This window comes from Peromyscus maniculatus, chromosome 13, assembly GCF_049852395.1.
Source record: "Peromyscus maniculatus bairdii isolate BWxNUB_F1_BW_parent chromosome 13, HU_Pman_BW_mat_3.1, whole genome shotgun sequence".
Lineage (NCBI taxonomy): Eukaryota > Metazoa > Chordata > Mammalia > Rodentia > Cricetidae > Peromyscus > Peromyscus maniculatus.
Genome location: NC_134864.1, coordinates 5,641,152 through 5,655,411, shown reverse-complemented (window position 1 = coordinate 5,655,411; position 14,260 = coordinate 5,641,152). Strand labels below are relative to the sequence as shown.

At 46.4% G+C, this 14,260-nt stretch overlaps 1 protein-coding gene across 1 annotated transcript in view; it reads right to left on the bottom strand.

Moving 5' to 3' along the window:
• Positions 1-1,451: 1,451 nt before the first annotated feature.
• Positions 1,452-14,260, bottom strand: part of Sag (S-antigen visual arrestin) — a 38,662-nt gene continuing 25,853 nt past the window's right edge. Inside the window, exons 10-14 of the mRNA XM_076550508.1 lie at positions 13,618-13,755; positions 11,298-11,375; positions 9,008-9,031; positions 4,690-4,745; positions 1,452-1,695 (exon numbers count right to left, since the gene is read on the bottom strand). Of these exons, the coding sequence (XP_076406623.1) occupies positions 1,646-1,695; positions 4,690-4,745; positions 9,008-9,031; positions 11,298-11,375; positions 13,618-13,755 (346 nt within the window). The 3' untranslated portion in view covers positions 1,452-1,645. The remainder of the gene's footprint in view (positions 1,696-4,689; positions 4,746-9,007; positions 9,032-11,297; positions 11,376-13,617; positions 13,756-14,260) is intronic.

The following is a 14,260-nucleotide window of genomic DNA, read 5'->3' as shown; positions in this document are numbered from 1 at the left end:
CAAGCTGAGCACCACCGTTCATCTCTCTCTGAACACAGATGCAGTAGGACCAGCTTCCTCGTGCCCCCCAAATCACAGTAGACTCTATCTCCTCACACCGCCAGCCAAGAGAAGCCCTTCCTTCCTTAAGTTACATTTCTCAGGCATTTTGTCACAGCAATAAGAAAAGTAATTTGTAACACACACACACACACACACACACACACACACACACACACACACACACACCCTACTACTAATAGTGAGTAGGCTGAACTATACAGAAATCTCCAGACTCCCCTTAGCTACTTCCTAAATATGGATAAGAGCCACATCTCCATCCATCTCCTCCCATCCCCAACACACACAGCCTGCCCTCATGGCTGCTAAGAGAATTTTTTGGTACAATACGGGTTGCTGGATACTGCAGCCAGGAATGGCCTTCTGGTTGAAAGGGCTTGGAAGAGCCCCCCCTTTTTGTTTTTCTTTCGGGGGGGGGTTGTTTTTGTTTTTTTGAGACAGGGTTTCTCTGTGTAGTTTTGGTGCCTATACTGGATCTTGCTCTGTAGACCAGGCTGGCCTCGAACTCACAAAGATCTGCCTGGCTCTGCCTCCTGAGTGCTGGGATTAAAGGAATGCGCCGAGGGCCGCTGCCACCACCACCACCACCACCACCCAGTAGAAGAGCCCCTACTGTGCCTCTTCCCCCCATCTCTGACAGCAGCATCTCCATTCCCTCTTTGGAATAACAGTGTGATCATGAGGTCCATCGGTCTTGATAAACCCCTTTCCCCAGGCCTGGGCTCCACCACTGCTGGCCATGAGATGTTGGTCCACCAAGCAAATGCTGAGCCAGCCAGACTCTCTTGCCCCGGACAACAGAGGCTAGGTGCTGGAATGGCCTGGGGGCTGGCAGTCCCAGCTTCTGAGCTGAGTCCCCAAGACCTTGACAGCTTCTGCCAACACTGGGCATGGCAGCTCAGGCTCTTCCTCAGTTCAGTTCAGTTTTCTGGACACTCGGGGGGGGGGGGGGGGGGGGGTACTCCTTTTCTGTTCTGCTCCCTTTTATTAACCAAGTCTGGTTTGGTTGATTGTGTCTGATAGAAACTTGACCAGCAACCGAAAGCTCAAACAGGGATTGGACCCCCAAAGTGGAACTGCAAGGGTATTTTTGTCTATATTTGTTTTCTGCTCGGTTACCTCAGGAACCTCTGAAGAGGCCCTGGGTCTAGGATTGGTCAGAAAACTAAACTTATTCACCACTCCATGTGTGTCCAGAGAAACAGGACTAAAAAGCCCTGGACACACCCAGGCCCCACTGGAAGAACCCAGTGGCACTGAGCCACTCTGTGAAAGGCTGCCTTTTCCTCTAGATGGTGCCCCTCACTCCCGAGCTCCAGGGACCCTAAAGGTGTCAGTCTCCATCAGTGACAATAGCCCAGTGCCCCAGCCAACCAGCCTGACTCAGAACAGAGGGTCCACAGACTTTATTTCTGGGAGGAACACTTGGGCTTTCATATCCATCTAGCATAACTCTGAAAGGTTCCTGGGGCTTCGCTCAAGGCACCCAGAACTACAAGCCATTTTTAGGCAACTAGGCTAAGTCTTCACTCATCCTGGACTGCCTCCTCATCTTTCTTCACTTCTGTGTTCTCTCCACCATCTTTCAGATTTTGGCGAGCAAACTCCTCAAAAACCAAATTTTCATCCTGAACACTAGAAGAAAAAAGACAACATGTTAGTCAGTGCCTGCTCTGAAGCTGAAGATGAAATCCTGAACGAAACAAAACCACTGGTCTTTCTGCAGTAAAGGAACCAATCCAAGATGAATGTTTTTCCCCAAGATGAACAGGACGATGTCATCCCAGGATGAACAAGACTATGTCATCCCCAGGATGAACAGGACCATGTCATCCCAGGATGAACAGGACCATATCACCCCCAGGATGAACAGGACCATGTCATCCCCAGGATGAACAGGACCATGTCATCCCAGGATGAACAGGACCATGTCGTCCCAGGATGAACAGGACCATGTCATCCCCAGGATGAACAGGACCATGTCGTCCCAGGATGAACAGGACCATGTCATCCCCAGGATGAACAGGACCATATCATCCCCAGGATGAACAGGACCATGTCATCCCAGGATGAACAGGGACCAGGCCTTTTTCTTCAGGGATTTTTTTTTTCAGTTTTTCAAGACAGAGTTTCTCTGTGTAGCTTTGGAGCCTGTCCTGGAACTCACTCTATAGACCAGGCTGGCCTTGAACTTAAAGTGATTCTCCTGCCTCAGCCTCCCAGGTACCTGGATTAAAGGTAAGCCATCACTCCTAGCTAAGACTGTACAAACAAAAGTAAGAAAAAAGCTACAGAACAAAGACACATCTAGTATCACTATGTTTTATGTATATCTATATATATTTATTATATTATATTATACTATATTATATCTATCTATATCTATATCATCTCAGGTTCTTAGAAGCAGCAGGACACAGGGACTCTGCACAGACATTCTGAGAGGAGTCTATGGGGAAAGGAGTAACATAAGACGGGAAAACAGAGCAGCATTCAAATGGCTCACCTTTCCTTTGCTGTAGGCCCAGAATGAAGGGAGTGGACAGAAAGAAAAATAGGGAGATAGAGATGAATTAATTATTTTTAATGAGGTTTTGTGTATCCCAGGCTAACCTTAAACTCATTATAGGCTGAAGATGACCTTGAACTTCTAGCCTCCCAGACCTTTTTCAACAACTACTTCTTCTTCTTCTTCTTCTTCTTCTTCTTCTTCTTCTTCTTCTTCTTCTTCTTCTTCTTCTTCTCCTTCTTCTTCCCTTTTTTTTTTTTTTTTTTTTTTGAGATAGGTTCTCACTAGTTGCTAGGCTAACTTTGAACTCACAATGCTCCTGCTCAACCCCCTGGTGGCTGAAATGACAAGCCTGTGCCACCATGACTCTACCTCAAAATAACAAAATGAAGGCTGGTAGGCCACTTGCCAGGACCTTCTAGGCCTTAGATTCAACCCTTATTCCAATGAAATTTTAAGATAAAATAAAACTTCCTCTGGAAAGAGACACCCGAGAATTTTATTCTGTTGAGTAAAGGAACCTTGAGCCTGAAGAGGTAGACCACAAAGATAGCAGCCCTGGCATCGGGGGTTTGAGCCATTTTTCTGGCCCCAACTCTCAGAAATCTTAAGCACAAAAGATCACTGTATCATCTTAAAATTATAAGTTTTCTAATGTAGGGTCTGTAATGACCAGACTGTGAAAATACTCTAAGTGAAGGGAGAATAACTCCACTTCTTCCAAAGTAAGTCACCTATATTGAAAGTTCCAGAAAACAGCCAGGTGGTGGTGGTGCACACTTTTAATCCCAGCACTCAGGAGGCAGAGGCAGGAGGATCTCTGTGAGCCAGCCTGGTCTACAGAGTGAGCTGCAGGACAGCCAGAGCTAACACAGAGAAACCCTGTGTCAAAAAAATAAAACAAGAAAGAAAGTTCATTCCAGAAAACTACCCAGCATAAGTGTGGCTTCAGGAGACTGTTTTCAAGGTCTTTGAAGGGAACCAGGATATCTGAATCTCACACCATTTAAAAAAAAAAAAGTTCTTGGTGGCTGGGGATGAGGCTCAGTATTAGAACACCTGCCTAACATGTGTGAGTTCATCTCTAGGGGGAAAAAAGAAAGAGAAAAAGGAAGAAAGAGAAGAGGAAGGAAGGAAGGAGGGAGGAAGGGAGGGAGGGAGGGAGGGAGGGAAGGAGGGAGGGAAAGTATTGAGGAGCACATTTTCAAGACTGCTTGGATCTGTATTTTCCTGGATTGCCATCCTGATTAGTCTCAAATAAATGTTTAAAACTGCATTTTAATGAGACAAACATAAATGAACAAAAATGTATGACTAGACTGTATTTTCTCCCTAAGGGAAGCTCTTGGCAAAGTCTACTCAGGGTTTAGGTCTACAATATTTGGCAAGGATACTTTGAGACATTATTTTTTGGTAGTCTTGCTATTTATTGTCTAGGCTGGCCTCAAATTTGCCATCCTCCTGCCTCAGCCTCCTGAGCACTGGGACTACAGGCATACCCTAGCACACCTACCTCCATTTAACTTTTCTTCTCAGAACTTCCTAGCTCATACGCCATCCCATTCTCGTCTTTGCAGGGACAGTGGGAGAGTCTCAGTGTTCACAGATGTGTGCAACAATTGCTTCATTTTATATCCACACAAGAGTGAGTGGATGGATCATCTTGAACGGAGACGGTGGAAACCCAGGCTGACCTTTTCTAGTACTTTGTGTAATCTCATCACTATTACTACTTTCAAAAATATGCATCACCTTCTAGATGTCTGTTGACACTTGCAAATGAGAGACATTTCATTTCTACATAAAGCAGTACCTCGGGCTCCTCAGAGGGTTTGTCCCTGACATCATCTCTAAATCTAAATCAAGGTCTGTGGACAGCAGAGCTTCTGCAGTGACATTGTCCCTGATAAAATCCAGGTCATCCATACTCAACAGCAAAGCAGGCATGCTACACCCTCCACATGTAGACAGGGGTGGACAGGCCCAGGACTCAGTGGGTGAGCTGGCTCTCTCTTCCATGCTCAGAGGGATAGTCAAGGAAGACCAGAGATACACTGATGTGCAATAATTCTGCCTGTGGTTAATGGTAAGAGGCATCCTGGACAATGGGAATGACTGACCTGGGTCCTCGGGCTGTGGGTGCATGAGGCGAAACGGCACCTCAGTGGCCACTTCACTAGAAAAAAGGAAGAATACAGGCTGGTGAGTGTACATACAGACAGATACACACACAGTTACAGATCTCTCTCTCTCTCTCCTCTCTCTCTCTCTCTCTCTCTCTCTCTCTCTTTCACACACACACACACACACACACACACACACACAGTTACAGATCACACACACACACACACACACACACACACAGTTACAGATCACACACACACACACACACACACACACACACACACACACACACACACAGTTACAGATCACACAACACAAAACTGGGGCCTCTGAGATTCTCCAGAAGATTCATTCAGTGAGATTCAAAACAAAACAGACTTCAGGAAGTGGTCAGGCAGGAATTTGAAATGTATTCCCTGGAATGTGGTCTAGGAACTTCACTCAGGCGTGGCTGAGGCAGCTAGTGTTTTTAGTTCCCTGTATCCTGGCTGTAGAGATGTGACACTGTGGGAAGAGACAAGGTGAAACCCTACAGGAAGGTTGGTTATTAAAAAGAACATTCATAGGGCTGAAGAGGTGGTTCAGTGGTTAGGAGCACCTGCTGCTCTTCCAGAGGATATGGGTTCAGTTCTCAGCACCTCCATCAGGCAGCTCACAACTGCCTGTAATTCCAGGTCCAGGGGATCGATCCAACACCCACTTCTGGACTTCACCAATAAATGCACTCATGTACACACCCCTTAAAATAAACTTAAATCTTTTCTTTAAAAACAACTATTGATTGCAGCAAGACACATTTGAATACATTTTAAATTTTTATGTGAGGGTTTGGAGAGATGGCTCAGCAGTTAAGAGCACTGACTGTTCTTCCAGAGGACTGGCTTTGATTCCCAGAGCCCACAACAAGGCTCACAACCATCTGTAACTCCAGTTCCATAGAAACTAACACATTCTTCTGGTCTCTGGATATCAGACACACAAGTGGTACACAGACACACTTGCAGGCAAAACACTCATATGCACTTAAAAAATAATAACGATTATAATAAATAAAGAGTTACTGTAGTACATGGAAATCAACTAGAAGTTCAGGGTTCTAGTCCTGCTCGTCCCCGGACAGCAGTCCAGGGGAGGTGGACCCAGTGACCACCTCCGGAAACCACTGTCTGACATGCTGCTGTGGGGCCAGTGCTCACAGCCTCCACCTGCAGCTCCGGCCCTTGGGGAACAGGGGCAGAGGCTGCAAGTGGTAAAGGTACCTAAGGTGGTGACTCCTTTGCTGAAGACTGACATCCCACCAGGAAGTCAGATAGTAAAAGTTCTTCCATCAACTTCATGAAAGCGCATGCCACCTCCTTCTTATGCCCACCCATCTGCTGTGTATCCCATGAGGCAACATAGCATGGCTATCAGACACAGAAGTCTGGAAAGCCAGGCTATACTTCAAGACATCATTTCTGGGAGGTAAAAATTAAAACAGACAATTAACCCAACCTCTGCTGTAGTGTATACATTACTCTTTCATACTTCTCCTCAAGGCTGAAAATATATCCCTTAAACCATCAGAATCATAATATTTTTTAAAAATATCTGTGAGGCTGGTACAAGAGTGGGCACATCCATTTCCTGCAAAAGAGAGGAGCAGGGTCCAGCACATCTATCATACCAAAATGCTTTGAGGGACATTAGAATGTAGATGAGAAGACGAGAAAGGTGTCAGAAAGATGAACCAGGTCAATTAGGAATGATGAATCCAGAGCAATTAGGAATGGAAATAGAGAGAGGGGATGAGAAAACAGGCATCCAGGACTCCTGTAGCCCGCCCAGCACTGACCTACTAACAGTGACCCTGATGCAAACCAGGGCTCCTGTAGCTCACCCAGCGCTGACCTGCTAACAGTGACCTTGGTGCAGACCAGGACTCCTGTAGCTCACCCAGCACTGACCTGCTAACAGTGACCTTGGTGCAGACCAGGACTCCTGTAGCTCACCCAGCACTGACCTGCTAACAGTGACCTTGGTGCAGACCAGGACTCCTGTAGCTCACCCAGCACTGACCTGCTAACAGTGACCTTGGTGCAGACCAGGACTCCTGTAGCCCACCCAGCACTGACCTGCTAACAGTGACCTTGGTGCATCCCAGGACTCCTGTAGCCCACCCAGCACTGACCTGCTAACAGTGACCTTGGTGCAGACCAGGACTCCTGTAGCCCACCCAGCACTGACCTGCTAACAGTGACCCAGGTGCAGACCAGGGCTCCTGTAGCCCACCCAGCACTGACCTGCTAACAGTGACCCAGGTGCAGACCAGGGCTCCTGTAGCCCACCCAGCCCTGACCTGCTAACAGTGACCTTGGTGCAGACCAGGACTCCTGTAGCTCACCCAGCACTGACCTGCTAACAGTGACCCTGATGCAAACCAGGGCTCCTGTAGCTCACCCAGCACTGACCTGCTAACAGTGACCTTGGTGCAGACCAGGACTCCTGTAGCTCACCCAGCACTGACCTGCTAACAGTGACCCTGATGCAGACCAGGGCTAGACGACATGTCAAGTCAAACACAGAGGTGGGCAGTAAATGGCTATTAAGGGCAAAAGATGCCCCAGATGATTCAGCTCCAGGCCTGCAACATTCCAACTCTCCACATCACAGAGATGCTAATCAGTCAATTAATCAGCCTCTTAGCCCAGGCGATAAGAGCCGAGACAAAGAACTATGTCAGGTGAATGCTTGTCTCAGATATTTCCAAACTTGTTGGTTCTTTGTGCATGGTTCAAAAGGCATCTGTCACCATTCACCTTTGCCAAAAGGTAGAAAAATTCAAGTGTTTGCTGGGAAGTAAAGTTTCCGGTGGGGGAGGGTGGGAGCCACATCTTTGTTAAAAATTCTGTAAGGCTGAATGATTGATTAAAAATCCCGTGACTATGGAGAGTAGGAATATTGCAGCTCTAAAGACAAATTTATCATGGTCTGCCTTAGCCCTTAATAGCCAGTCATTGCCTACCCTTGTGTTTGAGCTGGCATCCTGTGACTATCAGATGAAATCGTTTGAGGGATATACAAATAGACCCCCCTATCTTCTACCAACCCCAAAACTAAGAATGCTACCAGGCTGGCACCTGAGGCTTATTGAAGAGATTTTTCCACCTCACTATAACTTGCCCGACTGATGTTCCCACCAATGTATTTTTTAAAAAACCTTGATTTATGATTTTCTTTGTTCTTTTACTACTAAGAAAAAAATTCATTAAACTGTCACCATGTTAGAATATGATATCTGGAGACCCCAATCTGTGTTCCCAGTTCAGCATCACTCATATTGAGATCCAGAGTAAATACTCTCTCATTCTCTTTGAGATGCAAGCTTACGTCAATACCACCAACAGGTGAATAAACAAAATGTGGTATATCCACATAATGGAATATTACCCAGTCATAAAAAGGAATGTACTGTGGTAGATGCTACAACATGGTTAAGTCTTGAAAACATTATATTAAGTAAAAGATGCCAATCACCAAGGCCACATAGGGATTTTTTTTTTTTTGACACAGGGTCTCATGGAGTCTAAGCTGTCCTAGAAACCCCTATGTAGCTGAGAACAACCATGCCTCTACCTCTTCTCTGTGCTCTCATTACAGGTATGTAACATCATTCTCAGTTTTATGCAGTGCTAGGAATTGAACCCAGGGCTTCCTGCATGCTAGGCAAATGCCTTACCAACTGAGCCACTTCCCCAGGCCCAGCAGAGGGGAATCTATGGACACAGAAAGCAACCAGTGGTTGCCAGGGTCTGTGGGAAGGGAAAAAGAGTGATTGCTTAACAAGCACTAGCTTTCTTTTACAGATGTTAAAAATGGTTTAAAAAACAAACAAACAAACAAACAAAAAACCCTAGCTAGTGGTAATTGTTGAATGATATTGTAAATGTACTTAATTCTACTGTGTATGTTTAAAAATGGTTAAAATGGTAAAACTTATTCTATGTGGCTTGTACCCATCCTACATACACAAATGACAGCTGGATGGAGTATATTAGTAATCTGAGGGCCGTGTGTGTGTGTGTGTGTGTGTGTGTGTGTGTGTGTGTGTGTGTGTGTGTGTGTGTCCTTGCCCACATGCAGGCCTACTTATGATCTCCAGCCTCTGGCTACTGGTGACACCTCTTACAACACATCGGAGTCAGCATGCATCATTTACAGCATCTTTGAGCACTGCTGCCCAGAAACTAGTTTTTACCAGTTTCTGTTCAGCCTCAGGCTCCTTTTCCTCAGTTTGCCGGGAACTGAGTGGAGTAGGGAGGCAATGAGGCTTACCTGGATGTGAGCTCTCCTAGAAAGCTGGAAAACATAAAGCAAATAGCCACAGTAAGTCCCAGGGTTCAGACAGGACAGGCCCCACCCAGCCTGGTAGGCACAGCTCTCACTCCCTAGATCCCAGGATCACAGGGTCTCCCAACTCTCAACTTCGCTGCAACCTGCGGAGGGTTTCCCCTCTTTCTCCAAAGGAGGAAAGTTTAAGGATTACTTAAAAAGTGGACGCACTTAGAATAAGCTACAGAACCAGAAGTTCTCAGCCACTCTGTGGTGGCGGAGCACACCTGAGACCTCAGTCCTCTCAAGAGGCAGAGGGAGGGCAGTGCAAGTGAGACCTTTACTCTAGGTTATACAGTGAGCTCAATAAATAAATTAAATAAGTAAATAAGTAAATAAATAAAATCTTAAGAAGAAGAGAGAGAGAGAACTCTCAGCCACAGAGGACACTATGATGCACTGTTACAGCAGTCCCTGTCCCCAGGCATCTGTTGGGGACTGGTCTCAGGGTTCCTTGTGGGAGTGTTCCAAGTCTCTTCAGAAGATGGTATCAAATTTGCATATGACCATCACACATCCTTCCCTAGGCTCTGAACCATCCCTACTTTGCTTATGATGCCTAAGAGATAGTAGACTGTATTGTCTAAGGAATAAGCAAGGTAAAACGCCTTGATGTCCAATACAGAAACATTTTGTTTGTTGTTGCTTGTTTTTGAGACAGGGTCTCTCGATGCAGCCCCGGCTGGCCTTGAACTAGAAACTACTTTTTCCCAAGTATTTTCAGTCTGTCATTTGTTGAAACTGAAGGAAGAGACAGAATTCAAAGATATGGACCAGATGTCCAAAATGGACCCAAGCAAAATTGAGGAACTCTCTCCCTACTTAGAAACAGGGACGTGCATGACCTAACTAACACAGGCCCCATCAGGGAAAAGGCCAGCACCTTTGCCAATGGAATCTGAGAGGAAAATGAGAACTCAATTCCTTCCCTTCTGATGAGAGTAAGGATACTGATTTCACACACACACACACACACACACACACACACAAAAAAAAAATAGGGAACTGTCTCTTAAAGCTGAAAGATAGTTAAGGGCACTGGTTACTCTTTTTTGTTTTGTTTTGTTTCTGTTTTTGAGACAAGGAGGGCCTCTCTCTATACCCCTGGATGGCCTGGAACATGATATGTAGACCAGGCTGGCCTTGAAATTACAGAGATCTGCCCGCCTCTGCCTTGAGAAGTGCTGGGATTGGAGGTGTACACCACCACATGTGCATTTATACCCTTGTAGGCAGAATACCCATACACATAAAATAAAAATAAAAAAGTCCTTAAAAGGAAGTCATTTCTTTAGAACTCTCCATAGCAGTACTTTCGTATGAAAAGGTAACTCCTAATCACGTGATTACATGTTAGGGAATGGAAGGAAGGAACCCCCTTTGGGACAAAAAAGTCTAAGATCTAAATAAACATTTTATTTGTTTATTTATGTGTAGTCCTTGCTGGATTGGAACTTGCAGCAATCCTCCTGCTTCTGTTTCCCAAGTGGCAGGATTACAGGTGTACACCAACATGCTCTACTTGATTTTTGTTTTGTTTTTTAAGACAGAGTCTCGTGTACCCCAGGCTGGCCTTAAAATGTCTATGTAGCCAAGGATGACCTTGAACTTCTGAACTTCCTGTCTCTATCTTGCAATGCTGAATTACAGACCTGGGATACCATGTCCAGTTTATTGGGTGGTACAGATCAAAGGCAAGGCTTCGTGCCTGCCAGGAAAGCACTCTGCCAAGTGGGCTGCCCGTCCAGCCCCAATTTATAAAACAAAAACAAAATCAGAGTCTCACTATGTATCACAGGCTGACCATGCTTCTCAATCCAGCCTCAGCCTCCCAAAGTGGCTCATGCCATACAGGGAAGATTTACAGAGAGTTCACTTGCAGCTGCAAGCCTTTTTGAAATTTGAAAATTAAACTAATGTCATTCTTTTTTTTTTTTTAAACCGAGCAAGGCAATTTACTTTTGCAAAAGGATCCGACTGTCATTCCTGCCCATCAGCTTCCACTGTGTGTGCAGATGTACACCCACTTCCGCTCAGCGGTACTGACTGTGCATGTATTTCTGTTTGCTTTTCCAGTACACATCGCCTCCAACAAAACTGCAGAGGCCGGCAAATGGAACCTCTCCAAACTCTATGTAGGCATCAGCAAGCACTCCGGGTTTCCTTTGCTATCCACCTACCAGTCATTCAGGAGAGGAACAGGCCATATGGAGCTGGGACACCCATCACTTACCCTGACACTGTCAGCTTCACCTTGATATGGTAGGACACCAGGATGCCCATGACGGTCCGATCGATGCCCTCCTTGATACTGCCCAATCAAAAAGAAGGAGAGGGATTATGAGAGTAGAATTCTGAAGATGTTGTCTTGGAACTGGAGAATTCCATAGATTGGCCGCGTCTTCCTCCACTTGTGGGGCTAAGGAGTAGGTTTTCTGCATTTTTCCCTGTTCACATTGGGCACAGCATCTGTCCTCCTTCTCAAGGCTCAGCTTCTGACCTATTTCACTCTCCTACATCCTCCTTCTCCCTGCCCTGCCCTGCCCCACCATTCACAGCTGCCGAGTCCTCCCCTGAAGCCTGAGTTCAGTCCATCCAGGTTCCAGCTTCAGCAAGCGGTCTGTGAGGTACATTTGCCACATCCTACTCATCTATGCCCTGAGGTCTCTACGCACAACCCTTCCCAATTCCAAACCTGCCCAGAAGGCCCTTCTCCTGCACCCCAATACCTCCAGCTATAAAGCCTTCCTGGACACAGCCAGGTAGGACTGCCCGCCCGCCCGCTCTTGTGTTCTGCTCATGAGAAAGACACAGGGACACTCTCCTGTAACTTGATCACAGGATCATGATTGTTCCTGTACCCAAAAGCCCTGTGTGCCCAGCAGCCAGCATGGCACTGACAGCAAGGGAAAGCTCACTTAAGTGGATGACAAGGAGCATGAGACGTGACCAGAGAGAGTGAAGGGTAACTCCAGGCTCAATGACCACGTATGGAATTCCCACTCTCAACCAAGTTCCCCACTGGGCATTTCGTCACAGTTTATTATCTCCTATGACCCAACATGGAAGACTTAAGTATTCCATGATGTCTGACAACAGGAATTATGAGATGAAAAATAACCATGCAATCTAGCTAAGCTACTATGAACCACAACCAAAATCTCAGTGGCGAACTCTGAAGGCAGGAGGCAGAGGGAAGTTATGTTGGCAGTCCTGGGATCTGGAGCCAGGCACGGGGAACTGTGTCCAGCCCCAGAGGCCTTCTGCTGGATTCTGTGCTCTAGGACCACAACTAGGAACATCACCATGTGGTGGGAGGATGGAGGCACAGCTGAGACCACGCTCTTGCTGGGATTGGCTTGTGAACCTGTGCCTTATGGACGGCCCAAACACAGGGAACAGAGCATGCCTGGGACTGCAGGGGTTCTCCCCATCATTTTCCTGAGTGGGAGCATCAGTGCAGAGTGGACTTGCTCAACAATTAACTCATTCAGAGACCCTCCACTAGTTTCTCATCCTGGTTCTACTGAGGATGAGGTTCTACACGGCCTAATGTATAAAAAATAAGCTCAGTTACAGCTTCTTCACAAAGGTGTGGAGAGGGGTGAGTGTTTGTAAACCACGCCAGATGTTGTAAAAATGGCTTTGTAGAAGTGAGTACCGCTGGCTTCAGCTGATTGCTCCCTTAAATTGATCTAGGGCATCATTTTCTTTCCCTGGAATTTCATGAGCACAACTTTAGAATCTTACAGAGACAGTTGGCAAATTATCCTCAGGAAAATCCCTTGATTTCCACCTTCATTCTGGCAAATGTTCACTGCCCCACTACTGGCCTCACATAAAGTGGGCCACAGGGTCCATATGGGTCAGAACACCTCCTCTTTCTCCTGACATCACCTCTGAGGGCAGCCCGGTAAGGACAGAAGGGAGCCCTCCCACCCCCACCCTATGGGAGAGGGAAGTAAGGTCTCAAGCCTAGATAGATCTTGGCTCCTGCCTCACACCTTCAGCATTTAGCAGCCTACATTTTCCCAGCAAATCAAGCCCAGAAGGGCAGCTAGCAGCTAGCTCCAGCACGGAGATGTTTCCCCTAGATCTTTTGCCAAAAACCAGCTAGTGGTTCTCCAAGACAGAATAGGCAGAGAGAATCAGCTCTTCTTTTCATGAAAATCTGGTGCCTATCAGCAGCCAGTAGGTCTTCCAATCTTTCCAGATGGGAATGAATGAATGAAAATAGCTGAATGCGGTAACTCAGTTTACGTGTTCAGGGTACCACATGAGCTAACGATTCTTTTGGATGTAACTGACACTTCCGGAACGCTCTGAGTGTCAGACACCACACTTTACGTACACTGTCCTAATTAGTCATCACTGGCGTGTGAGATCGGAACTGTGATTACTCCCACTTTACAGACAGGAAAACTCAGGGAACGTGGCCATGGCCACCCAGAGGGCAGGCAGTGGCACTGTGGTTGGTGTAAGGCTGATGGGCAGCCCTGAGTACACCAGCCTGCACTGATGGCCCATTCACAGACAGAGCCTACAGGACTCACATGGTGCTGGAGGCCAGGTTTGTGTCCTCATGCTTGATCTTCCCATCCAGTGCGATGCCTCTTCTCTCTCTGTTGTTGGCCAGCAGGGGCACGAGCACCAGCGTCTTGGTCAGACTGCTGTTTGGCTGCACTTTTTCTCTTGAAGAAGAACCACAGAGAGTTTATGGCTATCACGGCCACCATCCACACCTCAAGATCCCCTCTGTCATGAACATTTTCAGAGTCAAAGCCCCCTTACAAGGTAAAGGGAATCTCTGTGAATTCAAGGCCATCCTGGTCAACATAGCAAGCTCCAGGATAGATAGAGACCCTGCCTCAAAAAAAAAAAAAAAAAAAAAAAAAAAAAAGAAGCTGGGCGGTGGTGACACACACCTTTGACCCCAGTACTTGGGAGGCAGAGGCAGGTGGATCTCTGTGAGTTTGAGGCCAGCCTGGTCTACAGAGTGAGTTTCAGGACAGGCTCCAAAGCTACAGAGAGAAACCCTGTCTTGAAAAACCAACCAACCAACCAACCAAAAAAAAAAAGAAAAAGAAAAAGAAAAGAAAGAAAGAAAGAAAAAAAGAAAAAGAAAAAGAAAGAAAGGAAGGAAGAAAAGAAAAGAAAACTAAATAAAGCTCATACAGGACCACTGTAGCCAAAAAC